A 19,790-nucleotide genomic window follows, 5' to 3' on the forward strand; every position below is an offset into this window, starting at 1 on the left:
ACTGCAGTTTGAGATTAAGACATTAAAATAAATGACAGTGTTATTGCACCAGAGAAACTTAATTACTCCCCAAAGATTACATGGGCCAAATTTTCCAAAAAAGTAGCTCTTCTTTTCCCACATATCATTGACTTATTCACAGAGTATGATGCATGAATATTTTGAGCACAGTTACATTTTGCTTGGTATTTTACAAGTACAAGTCATTGTCATTACTGCAGACTGTCGTCATTTCATCCTGACAGTCAAGAGGGCCTCCATACATGAATAAACACTGTAGGGTGTAGAACAAAATATGAACATGAGCCAACTGGGAAGTTTAATCTTGGCAGGAGTGATGTCTACTTAAATGCCTTTATGTTTTGTTGTGCTTATATTTTCTTTTACTGTTCTTACTGTCACTCAAAAATATACAGAACTTTTGTAAGAATCCTAAAGAGTATTCTTGCTTGTGGATGGAGAAATAGCTTATACAATAACAACCCCTATCAACTAATAGAATTAGTATTTGTTTCATTATCAGAAAAACAAAGAAATGCATTTTTTTAAAATCTGAAAGTCAAATTCTGTACAGCATGTTTCCTTATGAAACTTGGAGTTAAATTTATCATTATTTAACTATCTGGAGAATTATTTCTGTCATTATATATACTTATGTATATCTATATACAGTTGACCCTTGAATAATGTGGCAGTTAGGGGCGCCAACACCCAGGGCAGTCAAAAATCCATATGTAACTTTTGACTCCCTTCAAATTTACTAATAGCCTGTTCTTGACCAGTAAGGAAGGCTCACCGATAACAAAAACAGTTTATTAACACATATTCCATATGTTACATATATTTTGTACTGTATTTTTACAATAAAGTAAGCTAGAGAAAAGAAAATGTTATTAAGAAAATCATAAAGAAGATAAATTATATTTGCTTGAATAGTGGAAGTGGATTATTATAAAAGTCTTCATCCTCATTATCTTTAGGCTGAGAAGGAGAAAGAGGAGGGGTTGGTCTTGCAGGCTCAGGAGTGGCAGAGGCAATACAAAATCTGCATGTAAGTGGACTGCACAGTTCAAACCTGTGTTGTTCAAGGGCCATTGCTACAGATATGTGTATAGCAGTAATTGATGATTATTTGGCTATATACAGCCTTATTTCTGTTGTAAATATATACTTACAATATAGAAAAATATATAATTTTTTTATATTTATCACATAAACATAAAGTTTTATATTTTTGTATCATATAATATTCATTATATTGATATAAATTCAAAAATAGAAATATAAATAAGATTTTATATTTATATATTATATGCAGATATATAAATATAAATATACACATGTATTTTTTATAGTCTTTTTTGTTTCTATTTAGAGACAAAAATATATATAAATGAGGGAATATAACATATAGCTTAGCTTCATAATATAAAATGTAAGAATATGAAATATAAAGCTTCTTTTATTAATAGCTGTCAATAACTGAGACCATTATATTTCAAAATTAGATATAAGTAAAAATGTATAAATTAAATTTTAATGGATTTTTTTTTCTAATTTTAGTCATTAGACTTTGTTTACTTTAATTATATCCATATTCAGTTCTTGTTCAGTCATGGTGATGAATGGGAATAATTGCATGGATTAAGTAAATAACGGAGCAATCTTTACAAATTTGCTAAGAATTAATAGTATCACTTTTGTTGCAGAAAATTTTCACTTTCCAAATGTACTGTTTTGTACTGCAACATTTAAATGGGGTTTCATTCTTGAGTGCAGGCCATCTGATAATGGATTAAGATAGATACACTCAGTGAAATAGAAGAAATGAAATCTCAAAGTGTGAATCCTGTTGAAATTATTCAGTCAATAATTGACAGCAAATATGAATATGCCCTTGTTGACTTGGGTACAATTATCAGGTGCGTGATCTTGTATAGTAAAAAGCTGCCTCTGTTTATTCGGCTCCTACATAGTACCAGGCACTAGGCTGGAAACTTTCATAAATGAATCCCAGTCCTCACAAGAATCTGCAAGATGGGTGTCCATGCCGCAGTTTACATAAAAAGAATCTGAATATCTGTAGGGGAGCAGTCACTTCAGTGAGGTAAAGAGTGAAAAGTATGCCCTAGGCACAATTGTTCCAAAACCTAATCTCTTTTCTTTAGGCCATTCAACCTTCTGAACTTTTGATATGAAATCATCTGTCTTATACTCTATTGCTGGGAGCAGTATTTTCTGCTTACATGTTCTTAGGAAAAGTCATATGATCACACTCAAGTCTTAGCTTGCTATTTACAAAATGGAATTGGTTCCATCATCTTAGCACCTGTGGAAGTTTTGGAATGGAACAAATGAGATATATGAAATAATCATACATTGTGAAAGAGTTGTGTAACAATGGGCATTAATATTTCTGGGTTCAGAAAATTGATTTTGAGTTTAAAGTATTATTTCAATAAGAATAAAATTTTGGAACTCAACATATTGTTAATTTGAGCTGTACCTGTAGAAAAGTATAGATAAATTAGATATGGATAGATGGTTGGATAGGTAGGTAGGTAGGTAGATAGATACATAGATAGATAGGTAGGTAGATAGATACACAGATAGATGATAGAGATAAGATAGATGTTGCATATATTTTGGCATATGAATTATGCTTAAATACATGTACGAAATATACACACACATTTGTACATGCATACATACACAAATCTAGGGCTTGCCTAAAGAGCATGATCTTTTTACATGTTCAGTAAAGTATAGGATGAATGAATGTATGCTTTCAATAATGATTATGTCACACATCAGCCTCATCATCCACACTCTGCATACTCAATTGGAAACAGAAATGAGATCAACGTTTCTGCATAGTCTTACTCATTCTGTTGCTTTGCTAAGTCATGCTTTGTCTAAGTAGCAAAACTGGATAGTATTTGTGATACAGAACATTTGAGACTTCCTCAAATTCTTAAATTAGTTTGGAGACTGTGCATTTTTCTCCTCTAGTAGAGTTTATCATTTCAGCATTTAATCCTTGAGATATTTCATTTCCTTACCCCTCTATATTCTAAAAGTTCATTCAATAATAATTAATTATAATCTACTATAGAAAAATATTTAAAATAGGGAGATCTATGTTTTCCAACTATTTGAAACATAGATTACAATATATGTGTATACCTACTTTATAAATATATAGCAATCACCTAAATTTGAAATGAAATTTTATCATTAATAAACATTAGTTGTGTATGTTCTGTGAACTCTCAATTATAAACCAGTTGAGGTAAACAAAAGGGCCATCAATAAGTTTAAGATATAAAATCACTAATCTGTCATGTTGGACATTTGTTTTTTTTCTTTTGTTGTAAATCTTCATTGCTATAGTTCCTAACACAATACTAAGCATATACTATTAATAAATATTTCAAAGATTTTTGAGTAAAGCACGACTTTGCTACTTTTCTTATCAGTAGAAGGATACTAGCAGCTGGAGAGTTCTGAGAAGCTGATACACCAGACTTAATGTTTATGCATATTAACCACATGAAAGGAATGAGTATTAGCCTTCATGTGCAATTTCTCCAGCCCCCAAATACCTAGAAATGTGTAGTGATTGGTGACATCACTTTATGAAATTATTTGGCCATTGTATAACAATTTCAATTAGTTAATACTTATGAAGTTTATTTGGAAGCCTTATAAGATGCAAAGTTAGACACTATCATACCAATGTTGTTTTTTAAAAAAGACACAAATACACATATCCAATTAAATAAAATTGAGAATATGAGAACAAAGTGCTAAACATTGTGAGATTCTTGGAAAGTTTAAATTTTTAATATGTTAATGTTTCATTTGATACTCTGGAGTATTTTTTGAATTGTATACCAGACAAAGTAAACATAATTGCAGAACTCTTGAAAAATAGGCACAGGAGTCAAATAAATTAACAATATCATTTCTTATTACTTATAAGCTATTTGGAGAACATGACTAAATATTGTAGTCCAGTGGGCCAGCCTACACTTGAACAAATAGACTTATTTTGTCTTTGGTATATGTGAACAATCACAGGCAACATTCTCTTTCTCTCTCTCTTCTCTCCTCTTCCTCCTCTTCCTCTCTTTTACATACATACAAACACACACCTGTGGAGACAAGCTGTGTGTAACTGGCAGAATGTATGCCCCTGTAGGTAGACAAATCTAAAGCGAAGGGGGTTGATCCAAGCATACCAATGCTTTCTCCTAAATTTATTGGACAGGTATATCACTCCTCCTTCCCTGGAGATGAGTGAGTGATGAAGATGGAGAAAGGCTAAAGATACTACTCTAATGGAAGCTCTTCCATAGGGAAATATGAAGAGTTAGGTATAAATGTCCCCTTTTAGGTTATTGTTCCTTAAAACTCTGTTTCTATGATTCAAATCTTCATTGAACAAACAGATACAAATGTTGGAGTGATTATTTAGTCATCTTTACCTAAAATTTTTTACATATGTTAAAGAACTTGAATCCCATTTAAGGACTTTATTTCTCCTACTTTCCTCTACTCTTATGGGTAGTTTATTAGAACAGATAGCTGGAGCTACAGACAGAGAGACAAAGAAACTGAGACAAAGAGAAAGAGACAGAAAGTAGGAGAATATTTGCTTTCCTTTTTTCTCCCTACTTTCTCTCAAGTTAATGCAACAAAACTCCTCACATATCACACTTTTTTGGTCACCATCTCATTGCGCAAATGCTCAGCACATTGCCTAAAAGACGAGAACACATTTTATTACTTCAGCTTATTTGGGGGAAGAAAACAAAACAATACCATCATAGGTCTCGTTTACAACAAATATGTATTGAGCTAAAAAGTATGCCTGCCTTATTGTTTCTTTAATGAGCAATTAAGAAACCAGTAAACGAATGCCGAGGTTCAGCTGGTCATAGGAACTAGCAGATGATTTTAATTTTCAAGTATTCACCAATTAGGTGGGGGTGAGTGAGCCTGTGAGACAGGAGTTACCTGTTCTGCAAGTTCTATGTAATACAATAAGGCTGGAACATGACAAGTCATGGAAAAGCAGGGAGCACCTAAATCAGTAGTTCTTAATCCTGACAACATTATTATCATGTGGAAGTTCTTAACCCTGAATCAATAAGGAAGTCACTCCAGACCAATTAAACAGGATTGTTACCAGACCGTAGTACACATTCAGTAACTGTGAGTTATTATTATTACTAATTATAACATTGATTTTCGTATCCATATACATGTATTTCTAACTACATGGTCCTCTCATGAAATCATGTGGACAACTTAGTACTCAAGACATAGCATTTTACTGCCTTTTAATTCTTGTCACCACGCTCCAAAATGTTGTGAGTACTCACTTACGGATTCAAATAATCATTGCAGAACCCAACAATAACAAGGAAAAGTTAAAGAGTATTGCTTTCTCTAAAATGGGCAGAAGTCTCTTTATTTTATTCAGAACCACCTGTTAGAGTTTTGAGATCTGAGTTCAGCTCCACAGTTATGGAGTTTTTAACATGTGGTCCTGAATAAAATTATGTGTTCACTGTGTTTACAGCAAATAATAATAGCTCACATTTATTGAAGCTGATGGGAAACAAACAAACTTGGAAGGGAGGTGTTATTTAAATCTTTCTTTTCTAAGCAATTCATATGTCAGAGTTTACAACATATTTCAGAAATTCCTAATGAGTTTTCCATTATGCCTGTAAAACTTTCAATTGTATTGACTTCATGTATTCTATTATAAGTCTAGAACAGGGCTGGTGAACTGTTTCTATAAGAACAAGATAGTAAATACTTTAGTAAATACTTTACATGCCATATGGCTTATGTTGCAACTATTCAACTCTGCTTTGTATCACAAGAGCACAGCTACAGACGGTAAATAACAAATGGGCATGACTGTGTTTCAGCAAAACTTATACAAAAACAAGCAATGGGTTGGATTTGGCCTGCAGGCTGTAGTTTACTGACTGCTAGTCTAGAATACACTTTGTTTCTGTTTTTAAGATCACAACACTTTTGGGGTTCTCCAAAGAATGGACAATATCTATTTTGTTATGTATTTATTTATTTATTTATTTTAGACAGAGTCTCACTCTGTTGCCCAGGCTGGAGTGCAATGGTGCGATCTCGGCTCACTGCAACCTCTGCCTCCCAGGTTCAAGCGATTCTCCTGCCTCAGCCTCCTGAGTAGCTGGGATTACAGGTGCCTGCCACCACGCCTGGCTAATTTTTGTATTTTCAGTAGAAACGGGTTTTCATCATGTTGGCCGGGCTGGTCTCGAACTCCTGACCTCGTGATCTGCCCGCCTTGGCCTCCCAAAGTACATTTATAACTCTAACATCTGCATAATCTGTGAGTCTACTTGGCTTTTCTTTTTGTCTGTCATATCTCCTGGCCACTTTTCATATCTGGTAATATTTTATTGAATGTCACACATTGCATAAAATAAACATATGGGTTTCAAATCATACCGGCTAATGTATCCCAAAAAGTATCCTTCCTTTCCTTAGCTATTCAAATACAGTGAGGAGTTGATACTTTATTTCATTCGGAAATTGATCTGGGTCAGGGCTGTTTTGCACTTTTAATAAGACTATATCTGCTTAGGCTGCGTTTCTCCATGATGTTTGTAGAGCCTACATGTGCCCATCCTGTCAGCTCTGAGAGACAGAGGGAGATTCAGCTCAGCCTTCAGAAGTTGCTAGTTCCATGTTCTAGCTTTCTGCCCAAGCAACTTCAAATCTGTCAGCTGTCTTGAGGGTGAGACCAACTGGGTGCTTAACACTGGACTCTTCCCTCAGTTCCCAAAGCTCTTAAAGGAAAGGGAAAATTGCAATTGTGCATTTAAGAAGTCTTCATCCTATCTCCTCAGCTTTTTACACAGGGCAGAAGCTCAGCAAATGTCTCACGAGAAAAAAAAATCTCAGCAGGATTTTTAGGGCCCCTCAAATTTTCACTATATTTTTCCATCTCTGGCCAACCAAATTATATTCATTTATCTTTCTACCTGAGAGGTGCTCTGCCTCACCCATACTTGACCCTCAATTCTTACCCAGAATTAAGAAACTTTCGCAGGAGAAAAAAAAATGAATTAAATATTTGGCTTACCTCAGAAAAGATCTCTACTTTCTGGAAATTTAGTTCATCTCATTCTCACTACTTACATAGCTCTCTGATGTCCTTGAAAGTGTCATTTTTGTAATTTATGTGAGTTTTTCTAGTTGCAATGACAAAATCATTGGTCTTATATAAGTGAGACATTATCCCAAACCAGTAAATTTAAATTGTATTATAAAAAAGAAAAATAATCTTTAGTCACATATGATTGTGTTCCCTTGGAAACTTTAAGGAAGCCTAATATGTATATGAAATATCTCTAATAAATATACTTTTTTTCCATTTTTAACCTTATAACTTACTACTGATTATATCACTAAAAGCTGAGGAGATTTTTAAGCTTCTCCCAAAGTATGCCTTTAGTGTGGCTTGGAGGATAAATATTAGAGTCAGTTTTAGGCATTGAAACTTTTTGAAGTGTCTTCACGGCCATGCCACCCTGAATGGGCCTGATCTTGTCTGAAACTTTTTGAAGTGAAACTTATTTATAGGATAGAATATAATTGTATAGTATATAACATATATATAGTATATATATAATTGTATAGTATAATTGTAATTGAATATAATTGTATAGAAAAGTATATTTAGACTAATACCAAAGGGAAAAAAATTACAAAAGAAACTATACTGTGTTATTCAATCATTTATGTATCCATTCATCTACCCATTAATTCATTATACAAATAATCATTGACCTTTAACTATGAGCCAAGTAGAGCTCAAGGACCTGGAGAAGCAACTTGAATGTAACACACAATAAATTCATTGTAAATATAAATAGACAGAAGATGAGATTAAAAATAATTACAAATTCTTACATGTTAAAGGAAATTAGCAGGGTGCCAACATACAGAATAATGTTTGGAAATGACTTCAGATTAAAATAAAATAAAATAAAAAACCGTGAGGTCTCTCTATTTCTTCTTAGAAATAACATTTAATACTGTGACCTGAAAGATGAGATGAATGCATGAGATAAACATGTAAACGGTAGAGAGAATGACTATGTCAGGAAATGACAGCACATTCCATGTAGCGAAAATAACATATGGAAATACCTTGAGGTCTTTAAGAAGGCAAAAAGATCTACTGGCCAGAGGTAGTAAGCAAGAAGAGAGTGTCATGACATGAGGCTGGAGAGAGCTGTGCCTTAAGGCCTTTGCTAGGAGTTTGGATTTAATACTAAGTGCAATGGGAACGCATTGAGAAGAGGGATGGTTTGATTAGATCTAATTAAAGAGGGTCATATGAGGTTTCTATGGAGGATAGACCATAGGGTGGCAGGACTGGAAACTTTGAAACCTGCTGCAGTAATCCAGACGAGAGATGATGGTGTCTTTTATTAAGGTTAGTAATCACATTTGGCTGGTTATAATGTCATTTTTCTGAGGCAGGGAAGGCAGGGCCATGAGGAATAATTTGGGACAGATGAGGTTTTGGGTTGTCAAAGGTTGTTTCTATTAAATCTGGAGAATGTAATTGGATATGGGAGTCGGAAACTCAGATTCTAATTTCTGGACAGGAAATAATTTTGGAAGTCATCAACACAAAGAACAGGAGATTAGGAAGTAAAAAATGGTTGTGTATTCATCCCTTTCTAAATTTTGATAATGAATGAGAGCAGAAGAATAGGGTAGTAGTTAGGAGGATGTGTAAGGCCAAAAATGGGTTTTGTATTATTTTGTTTTGTTTTAAATGAGAAATATTATAACATTTTTATATGTTAAAATAAATTATCCAGTAAAAATTTAGAAGAGAAACATGAAAAATTAAAGAAAACCCAAGAAGGCAAAAAGAAATGTTAGCCATAGCAAAAGTCAAAAAATTCACTTTGGTAGGAAAAAAGATACTTTCTCCTTTATAACCAGAGGAAAGCAGATGGGAAAGATGAATACAGTGAAAAGAGCTTAGTGGGTTTTGTGTGGGAGAGATTATGGGGTTTTCATCTGATGGATTTTTTTTTCTCCATTTAGTATGAGGCAGGATCATTAGCTAAGAGTGAGGATTTAGGAGGAAATATGTGTCTTTCCAAGAGAGATGAAAAGGTATAAAACGGTAATTTCCAGAAGGTTGAAAATAAGCCTATTAGAGAAATATAATAGGATTATCAGGCTGCATTGTGTACAACCTGAAGTCTGAAATACAGAATTTAGAGTATAGCTGTCAGTTTAGTTATGATTTTTCTCCAACAAAGTTGAGCTACTTGTATGCAGGTGCAGGGAAGGTATTTGTTAAAGCCTTGCTATTCAGAATGTTTTCTGAGGACCAGAAGTATCCGCAGCACCTGAGAGCTTGTTAGAAATGTAGCATCTTAGACTGCCCCAGACTTACGTTATCAGAATCAGCAACTTTGAAAAGTGCTCTTTGTGATTCACTGCACATTAAAGTTTGAGAAACACTGTGGTAGATTTTATCCAGCGTTGATATTTTGATGAATCAATCCATTGGCATTAGAGAGAGGCAAAGAAGTAAAATGACTGTTAGTTAGCATCATACCATCACAAAACATATTATATTAGGTGATATCTGATTTTCCTCTTCTGGGCATATGGGAGGATTGTACTTCCTCACCCCCTTGATGTTAGGTACCTGTGTGACTAGTTCTGGTCAATTGGTTGTGCATGGAGGTGACCATTGCCGTGTCAGGCCTGAGAGTGTCATTCATTGCCATTGCAAGGTCTTTTATCCTCCATCATCTCAAGCCCTTGAAGGACTGTAATAAACAGAGCCTCCCTGATGATGTGGGTTGCATATGCAGTGTGATAAATATTCCTTTGTGGCTTTCAGGTACTGAGATTTTGAAGTAGTTAGTACAGCATAGTCTATCCTATTCTGACTGGTGTACAATCCCTAGAACCAGAAAAGTCAAGTAATGGAAATAGAATTGAGAAATCTACAGAGAAACATCATGTTACTTAGTGCTCTGCTTCTGATTGGGGGGGTTTCTAAAAGCTTGGGCACCAGTCTGTGGCCACTATACTGTTTTGAGCTCACAGAGCATGCTCTAGTTCCATCTGCTGGCTCAAAATATTTATGAGAACATCTAGATTTGTTTGATGTTTAGAAAAGACGTCTCACCTACATATGTCCTTTGCTCAGGACTGCAGTTTTGTCAAATTCTAGCCAAAAACTCTGATATTAAAGCTATTCCTTGTTTATATTGGATAGGCAAATTTACTATGCTCTCATTCTTATTTTGGAAATTTCAGGTTTTACAGCAAAATATGCACAGTTTATACCTGACTCAATTTTCTCCATGGCTCAGTTTATTCCCAACAATAATTTTCAGTTCTCAAATTCATGCTGTCCAATCTCTCACTTCATATATTCCTCAGACAAGAAACTGGGATATCTGAAGCACTTTTGGCCAAATGCTGTTCAACACACAATTCTGAGTTCTGTGTGATACCTATATGATTTATGCAGTGAAATTCTGGACCAAATCTGCCCTATCATATCGTCTCCAGACAATGATTTTATTTTCGGACTTGATGTTTCCACTTTAGGGCAACTCTGAGATGAACACAAACTCTTCATATCAAACACAGGGAAAATTAAGAAATATTCATTTACCAGAACTAAGGGTATACCTTCTTTTTCACATAGAATAATCTCTATATTTCCTGGAGACTTCAGGTAGATTTATAAATAATCAAATGCCATTGTCCAATGAGTGATTTTGGTCTTAGGAAATTACAGATTATGAACTAAATTAAAAGATGTATATTTAGATTGTTGCTTTATGAAAAAAGCTCTATGTATAATTATCTTTTAATTGAAGCCAGTTAGAACTGTGAAAGCCTTTAACGTACCTTGAAGATGGGCTGTAGGAGTTGATGCTGAAAATAATATATAAATATATGATGTTTAAAATGTATCATTTGCACAGAGCAACTATGATAAACCTTTTTTTTAATATTCACACAATAGCGGCAACTGTGGCTGGCAGTGGGAGGCTTGAAATGAAAAGAATAAGATTATTTCAGAAACACACCTACTCTTTAAACCATGACCCTCTCCACATCTCTCTATAAAAAGAACAAGGAGGCTTAATCCAGAACTCTGAAGAGCAACTATTTTTAGACTCATTTTTCCCCCTTTCACTGTTGATCTTCTCAATAGTAGTAAATATGAATGACACAGAAACTTTTAAGACTTGTCCTTTGGAGCAATAATGCTCACAGTGTTGCAATGTGAGCAAGCATAATCACTGATAATTATAATTTTAAGAGGAAATATGAAAATTACAAAAAACCTTTCTGAATTATTTCCATGATTAAATTACAATAATCAAAACACGCTACCCAAAGGAAATTGAGTCCTTAAGGTAACCTTGGGTTTTATTCAACCTCCACTTGAGTAAAACTACCTACAAAATCTTCTATAGGTATTCGTAAATGGCTTTGAAACGTTTACACATTATATTCTACAAAAACAACTACTACTCAAATAATTTTCAATACCTCAAGAGTCCGGTGAGTTGCTTCATGTCTTTTGTTTCTTCATATGAAAAAGATGATTGAATTTCTCCTTAATGCAAACATGGTTGATAATGATTTTTAAATATTCTGAACAGATTAAACATACGAACACATTTAAATATTGTCAAAATAAGTATTTTGACAATTTCTAATGAAAGCACCATATAAAACCTGAGTGAAGCATATAGTATTAGTTAAGCACATGAACAAAGGATCAGACTGCCTGGGCTCAAATCTCCATAGTCACTACTTAGGAGCTATGCAATCCTGGAGAATGCAGTTAACCTTACTAAGTCTCCACTCCTTCATCTGTAAATGTGAATCATTATGGCACCTCAAAGGATTGTTTTAAAGCTCAAGTGAGGTACCCCTTATAAAACATGTAGTCTCATGCTTGCGATATAATCAGAATGATAAATGATTGTTGTTATTATTTTCTAAAGGTAGCAAGTATATAACTGTAGATGTCTAAAATTTCTGAATTCATTTGCCTACTTAAATTAATTGGATATAGTTTACAAACCAATTCTGTCAGGAAGTGTAAAAGTTCTCCAATTATTACATATTTCTTTGTTTTGAATAATTATGGACTACTGCTTTTACCTTGCCAACATTTGTGGATTATAGTTGAAAGTAAAATAAAATCCTCCTGTAGTTTTAGTTCAATTCAGCAAGCCCTTTGAACAGGTACTTTTGTGTGTCACATAGTGTTTTAGAGATTATAGGGGAAACAAAGATGAAGAAGAAACTACAGGCTCTTTAGGAGTTTATGGTCTAGTAGAATGGATAAGATAACAACACAAACACTATAGTAATATAAGATACAGCAAGATTACTTCTATGAGCCTGAAAATAGAGATCATATCATGATCGCAGTTATCCAAAAAGAATTCATGAAGGAGAAAAGAGAGAGAACAATTTAATAAGAGGATTTTGGGAGAGCATTTAAAGCGACAGAATAGCATGAGTCAGGGAGCAAAGACAGAATCCATGATTATCGCAGGGAGAAGTGGTGAGAAATTTAGACAGATTGTTACTAGGGTACTTGTAGTAGTCGTAATAGAGCAGTGGGGTGAACCACGCTGACCATTATAGATCATAATGACTTCTGCATAAACTATAGGAAGTATATATTTTCAAATATTGACTTATAGCTTCTCTCAAAAGAAAGACCTAGGAATCCTTAGGTATTGGAAATTAACGCAGGGGGATATCAAAGCCAGAACTGTAGAAAAAAGCTATTGGAGTGTTAGATCATACATAAGCCTTGGGTGCTAGAAGCTGAGGTCCTAAAGCCTTTGTGAGGATGCTAACGACACCTCTCACACAAGCAGCGATGCCCTTCCAAGCCTCCAGAAATGACCCAGCACTGTATTGCTGCTCTAGCCTCATGAAGTAGAAAAACCCTATGCATTCTCAGGCCTGCAATGTGTGTAAGAAATTTGTAATTCATACAGAGTTTCTTGGAGAAGAGGAAATAAATTGCCTTTCAGAAATGGAAACTCCTAGTCTGAACCAAGAACAGATGGAATTAACATCAAAATTTGCATAAATTGATTCAGGACCAGTGAACTGCCTGAAGGCTCCACACCCAGAGAAATGCACTCAAAAGCATCCCTAACAACTGTTTCACAAACCAGGCACTTGGGGCTCCCAAAAGATAAATATATCCCTCTGAATATAAGTTTACAATAATTATAAATATCATGAAGCAAAACATTATGAGGAAGAATCAGCAAATGCAGGAATCAGGAGACTCAGCAAAACAAGAACTTTAAAAGAATAGGAAATATGTTTAAAACTATAATATATTGTTTAAAATTGTTAAGACATGAAAGAACAGAAATAATTAAAATCATTAAGATGTGAAAGAACAGTTAAATAATTAAAGAATATGAAAAACTTTAAACAGAACTTCTATAAGTAAAATATTGTCATTGAAATTAATGAATAGAATAAATAGCCAATTAGATTCAGTTGAAGAAAGAATCAACCTTCTGGAAGTTAAGTACTGAAGACCTATACCAGGATCCATCTCGTGTCTATAGGAAAAGGATGGAGATGAGAAACACTATATAGCTAGCATTTCGAGAAATTGGATCTTGAATTTGGGAGAAGAGGAAACAGTCACTGAATGTCCACTTTTAACCTCTATTTTTATATTAACTCATCATAATAACAGCGTGATTATTTTCTCCTTTTTACAGATAAATCAAATAATCCTAGGAGAGAGTTAAATAATTTTTTCCAATGGTTCTTTGTAATAAGTAGTAGAACCACAATTTAAATCTAGGTTTTATTATTACAACTGCTACTTAGACATGACATACTAACAAGATTTCCAGAAAGCATACTTTGTAGGTAACTGGAAATTTTAATTTACAACTTAAAAAGTTGTTGGGCTCAAACCAAATTTTGTACCTCTGATATTGATTTTGAAAAGAACCAGGGAGAAAACAGTAGTTGAAAGGAAGTAGCAATAAGAAAAGTTGATATTTAAATAAGATATATGATATCAGGCAATTTTTTTGAGAGGGAAATATTGAAGAAGGGATTGGATGGGATTCAAAACCTTAGAAATAACCATAGAATTAAACCATAGAGATGACAACAAAGGAGGAGAAGTAGAATGCAAATAAAGGACAGTTTGAAACAAGGAAGAGGTAAGATGAGCAAACCCATTTATTCTCAACCTCATAATCCAGAAAGAAAAAAGGGAAAACAATCTAGCAGATAAACCTGGACATGTCATTCTAGGAAATAGGTAGTGAAAGGGTAGACATAAGGCAAAAAAAAAGAGAACTCTTCACAGTATGCATATATTGTGGATAGAAGATCAAGAACTGGGAAATTGTCTTTCAACTAAATACGTTCTGGACAGAAACGTATGTTATTCAAACATTCTTTATACCCTGTATAAAGACAACGAATAGTCTCACCAGTGTGTAAAAATATTACAAGGTAGTTGTCCCGAGTGCTTTTCACCGACAATGCCAGGAAGGATGCTAATCAGTGCCAATTGTTAGAGCTGGTGTTGTCATCTGGGCACCTGTTTGCTAAGAGCTGGACTGACAACAACTCATTCTACATAAGCCTTCTAAGCAGCTGTCAGATGGCAATGACGTTAATTTACTACTGACTTGGGCCAGATTTGATGCTGACCCAGACGTGACAGACTGGCTTTCCTATTAGTTGAGCCATCCAGTGCCTTCTGTAACTATTTTTGTTGCAAACAGAAAGCATGTCTAAATGTTTTATTTCTCAAGATTCAATTCTATGTTGTGATGTTTTTGTTTGAGGAGATCTGTACAAGTTAAATCCCTCACAGGCACAGGTATGGGTTGCCAAAATAATAGAGAAAGGGCTGATTTGAGGCAGTCAGACATTAATTATTTACCGTGGCAACCATTGCTACATTCCATTCCTAATGGAGAACAATTTAGTCTTCTGCAGCTTTGAGTATCACAGCTGTGATTTGCATTGCCAGCACAAAACTGAGGACTGAATTTCATGACTTTTTTTAGGTTAGACTCTATTACCTTCATTTCTCTTCAAAACTTTCCTCACCCTTCATGCATATCCTGAGACACCCCTGTGCCTAATGTTATTGAGGAAGAGCAAAAGGACAAGTGCAGCTACAGCGCCAGACATTTTTCACCTCAGAAGCAGCACTACCTCTTTAAGTCAGGTAGTGTGTTTGTCTCATGCTATTTGTTACCAGTGTTTCCTATGGACTATGTTCATGAATAAGTTACGTCTTTCAAGTGTGCCTAACTTAATCCTATGACCTAACAACCTAAGCATAGATGGAAGTTGATTCAATAACCCATTCATTCCTTTAACTCATTCATTCAGTATATTGAATAAGGTTCTAGATAATGGGAATAAAATACTAAACAAAACCTCCTCCTTCAGAATGCTTATATTAATATTTTAATGGCACAGGCAGAAAAATGAAAAAACCAAGAAATAGAAGGCACAATGGCAGGTAAGGTTGAGCCTGATAAAGTCTGGGAGATGACTGAGAATGACACGGATTCCATTTTAGGTAGGAAGTCAGGTAAGACCTTTCTGAGAAGGCGACAAAAAGCATGTGAATGCTTGTGGAAAGACTATTTAAGGCCCCCGCCATCCCCCCGCTCCCACACACACACACACACAAAAGCAAGACAAAGGCCCTGAGATATGCATTTTCCTAATGTTATTGAGGAAGAGCAAAAAGACAAGTGCCACTAGAGCACAGCAAATGGCGGGGAAGGGGGAAGAACTCTGCGGAAACTAGAGCATGTAGGGCACACAGACCGTGGGAAAGCAAGATGCTTTCGTGTATGCTCTAGCTTCTGCTAATTATCTTAGGCTTGTGTGGGTTGAATTGTGTTAAGAAAATGACTTTTAAAACATTTTTAATATATAGATCTATTTTTCAAATCTCAGAGGAGACATGGTAAGCTGAATCTCCAATGAACTCAATTACATAAATAATAAGCTGCAAAGTTGAAACACAAACCTAGGCACACCTGGCTCTAAAGCCCATTCCATTATATTGCACCACAAAGGTGTACTTAGGGCATAACAACTGAATTCGCTGCAACAAAATTTTGCTATGCTGTTTGCTAAGACTGTGAATAAGGCAGGGAGACTGACCTCAAGTTTCAGAAAGACTATTGGGACAGAAAAATAAGCAGATAATCACCATTCTCTGTGATAAAAGTCATGTCTGTATAAAAGATAACAAGAGAAGGCTTTGATTAACTCTGTTTAGTTATTTAGAAGAACAAGAACTAAATATGAGTGGTTTTTAAAGAAGAGACCATGGAAGAAAAGAGGGTAGAATATCTATTGCGAAAATCTGAAGTCATGAAACGCATGACCTGAACAGAAAATTGCAAATAATTACCAGTAGTTTAGAAGCAGCGCTGGAGTTCAGCCTGGTAGTACAGCCTGGTACAAAGTAGAAACCAGCTGGCTTCTACTTTGAGGGTTCATGTCCTTCTTATTGGCCAGTGCCGTGTCTCTTTCATGAATAAATACATAAATATCACTCCATTACCAATTAGCATTAACACTATAGAGATAGGTAAAAGCCAGATTACTGATGCCGTGTCAGTCATTTGGGTTTTAGTCCATGGTTGATGGCAGCTACCAAAGAGAGATGAAAAGGAATGAAAGAATAGGGAGAAGTAAAGTACCTAAATATGTTATGACTTTTAGCATAACACAATGGAAATAAAGTATGTCTCTAAAGATTTTATTTAACCAAAATTGTTTTAGACATCTTTACAGAAAAAGAAAAGTAAAATATATGAGATTTCAACACTTTCTGAAATATAATACTTAGAAAATTTATACTTTTTTGATTAGTTCAGATTGATTGCCATACTTTAAAAGATTTGTTGGCACAGTTCTTGATGGGAAATTGGTAATTGCAATTAATGTACTTTAACCTTCCTATTTCACTATTTCTCTGGCCTGTTAATTATTGATTATTTCATGATTTTTTTTAGTTAATTTTATAACAAATTTAGCAAAGAAAAGGTACAGATTAAACTTTTAGTAAACAAGTAAAAGTATAATGGATTCCTGCTATTTCTTTACCTTCTCTTACCTTACTATTCTTTCGCATTATAAGATGTTTTTCCTCCCTTGAACTGTACAACAAGCAAATATAAGAATTGGCAGCACATTTCTCTGACCATCAAACTAATTTAAGCTTTGCATTTTAATAGTTCATTCTGTTGCTGAAGACCCAGCAGAGAGTTTTCAATTGTTTTTGCTGTTTAAAAAAAAAAAAAAAGCTAAAGCAATCTGGTTTTCAATCATGTCATAGTAAATCTCCAAAGTTTAAACATATTTTAAGTAAATTTGTGCTGCTAATAACTTTCTTTGCTGCTCTATAGAGATGTGTTCATTTTAAGAGGTAAGGCAAAAGTTAATAAGCTCAGCTTGTTGGTAAAAATGGCTATTTTTGAAGTGTTTATAATCTCTCATCTCTGATCACACCTTACTAAACAGTCCCCCATGTTTACCACATGCTAAAGTATTTTTGATTTTTACTCCAATTAAGAACCTAAATTAATACACATTTTCCCAAATGTGTTGAATTGTGTGTTCTAACTAGAAATGGCAAGTTTGTCAAGCCTGCCGAAAAGTATACACTCATTAATTCTTGCATGCTGGATGTTTATCCATCTGAGTATGGGATACACACAATTTACAGTTTTCAAATCCTCCCAAGCATTGCAAGGCTATTTTAAGTTAATTGAGCAATTTTAAATAAAGTTGTTTGATGAAGTTATTCAGATAAATGATAATGAAGATTCTGATGTTTGCTCTGTTCTTTTGACCATCACAGATTAAAGAGCACCTTGCTAAGGGGCAGCGAATGCTGGCAGGTGATGGAATGTCCCAGGTGACCAAGACACTGTTGGATTTAACTCAGAGAAAAAATTTCTATGCAGGCGATCTTCTGATGTCTGTGGAGATCCTGAGAAATGTGACAGACACATTTAAAAGGGCAAGTTACATCCCTGCATCTGATGGTGTCCAGGTAAGGGAGATAAGTTCGTGAAGGAAAGGGCTAGTGGAGATGCAATCAATTTTTGGTCCCACGAAGCCAGTGCAGCCATCTTGGAGGCGGACTGGAGGAAGAGAATGCTCATCCAAGTTATGCTTAGTGTGAGCTCTGGAAATGACCTCAGTTCCCTTAGTCATTCTCCACCTCAATGTCCTCGCCCATAAAATGCATATATTACACCTCACGGAGATACTGAATGAGAACCTGTATGAAGTGCTTTGAGCCCCCAGATAAAAGGCACTATAGCAAATTCAAGGTGGTATCATGGATATTTTATTCCCACATTTAATATACCATCTTGACATAGGAGACTATTAAAAGTGCATTAAGCATAATGAAAACACATTAACTATAACATGCAAAAAAACATAGTTTAAAGTTTATTTAGGGTTTTGCTGTTAGTGGGGGAAAAACATATTTAATTTTATCAAACTATTCCCTGAAAATATAAGGCAAATAGAAAATTGTTATAGCTAAGAAAATACGAAATTCAATAACTTCTCACAGCATATTTTTCTTGTTTTGGAAGACTTTTAGAACAACATCATTTATTTCCATAATAAAGTTTAAGTACTCACCCAATGTCAGTATTGCCTTTGCCATTAAAACAAAGCTTATTGAATGGCAAACAAAGCATATTTAATGCAACTACAGTTTGCATTTCAGATTAACTCTTTTTATGCTGTAGATTAAAAGGTACTTCTACAAAGACTGCTGAGTTCCTTTCTGCATTTTCAGCATAATGTTCTTACTGCATGTCTGCATAAAGTTCATTAAAATAAAGATTTGGCAAAACTCCCAGATTAGGTATTGTGTTCCTTCAGCCTACTCTAAATTTGTAAGTTTATTGGTATTTCCCTTGGAAAATACAGGATTTGTTTTGTTTTATTTTGTTTTGTTTTAATTAGCTATTGAAGGAAAGAGGAAAACAAGGCTTTTTAGAATCATGGAATCTTTCATAAATAATACTGACACCCTAATTTGTATAGAGGTACATATATTGCTAAAATCATATGCATATACTGCTGAAAGAAACTGCTACGAGAATTATTGGTGCTGAATTCTATATTAAATCACCACTGTCCGTATTTAAAATTATAATTGTAAAAGTACATTGCCTGGAGTGGATGGAAGATTATTATCTTTTGAACATTTCAAAGATGCTTTTCTCTTACAAAGATGAAACACTTTTTTTCCTAAGTTTTAAATGTTAATAAAGTAACCAAGTACTTTTCCCTGTAGTTCTGAAATGCTCCTATTAATATTTACATTAAAAATAGCATTTAAAGTCTTTGACACAAAATATAAGTTGTGATTTCAAAAAAATTCTCATAAACTGTGTTCACAGTTGAAACATTAGGTGAAGTACTCCATGAAATAATCTCTAACTCTCAAAACTGTAGGGCTTCAAAATTCTTATGTGTGCAAGTTCAAGAAATTAATGTGACCAGTTTATATTTAGATCATATTTTGACTGAACTACTTATTTGTGTGCATAAATTCAATGAAAAATTCCATTAACCAGTTGCTTAGTCATGGATATTAGCTGGTTTGACTTAAATAGAGCAATTTG

At 34.4% G+C, this 19,790-nt stretch overlaps 1 protein-coding gene across 5 annotated transcripts in view; it reads left to right on the plus strand.

Moving 5' to 3' along the window:
- ADGRB3 (adhesion G protein-coupled receptor B3) overlaps positions 1–19,790 on the plus strand; it is a 753,008-nt gene that overhangs the window by 340,061 nt on the left and 393,157 nt on the right. For all 5 annotated transcript variants that reach the window (XM_016955757.3, XM_054686001.1, XM_054686002.1 and 2 more), the window contains one exon: positions 17,996–18,190. In XM_016955757.3, coding sequence (XP_016811246.2) covers positions 17,996–18,190 — 195 coding nt within the window. The remainder of the gene's footprint in view (positions 1–17,995; positions 18,191–19,790) is intronic.

This window comes from Pan troglodytes, chromosome 5, assembly GCF_028858775.2.
Source record: "Pan troglodytes isolate AG18354 chromosome 5, NHGRI_mPanTro3-v2.0_pri, whole genome shotgun sequence".
NCBI lineage: Eukaryota > Metazoa > Chordata > Mammalia > Primates > Hominidae > Pan > Pan troglodytes.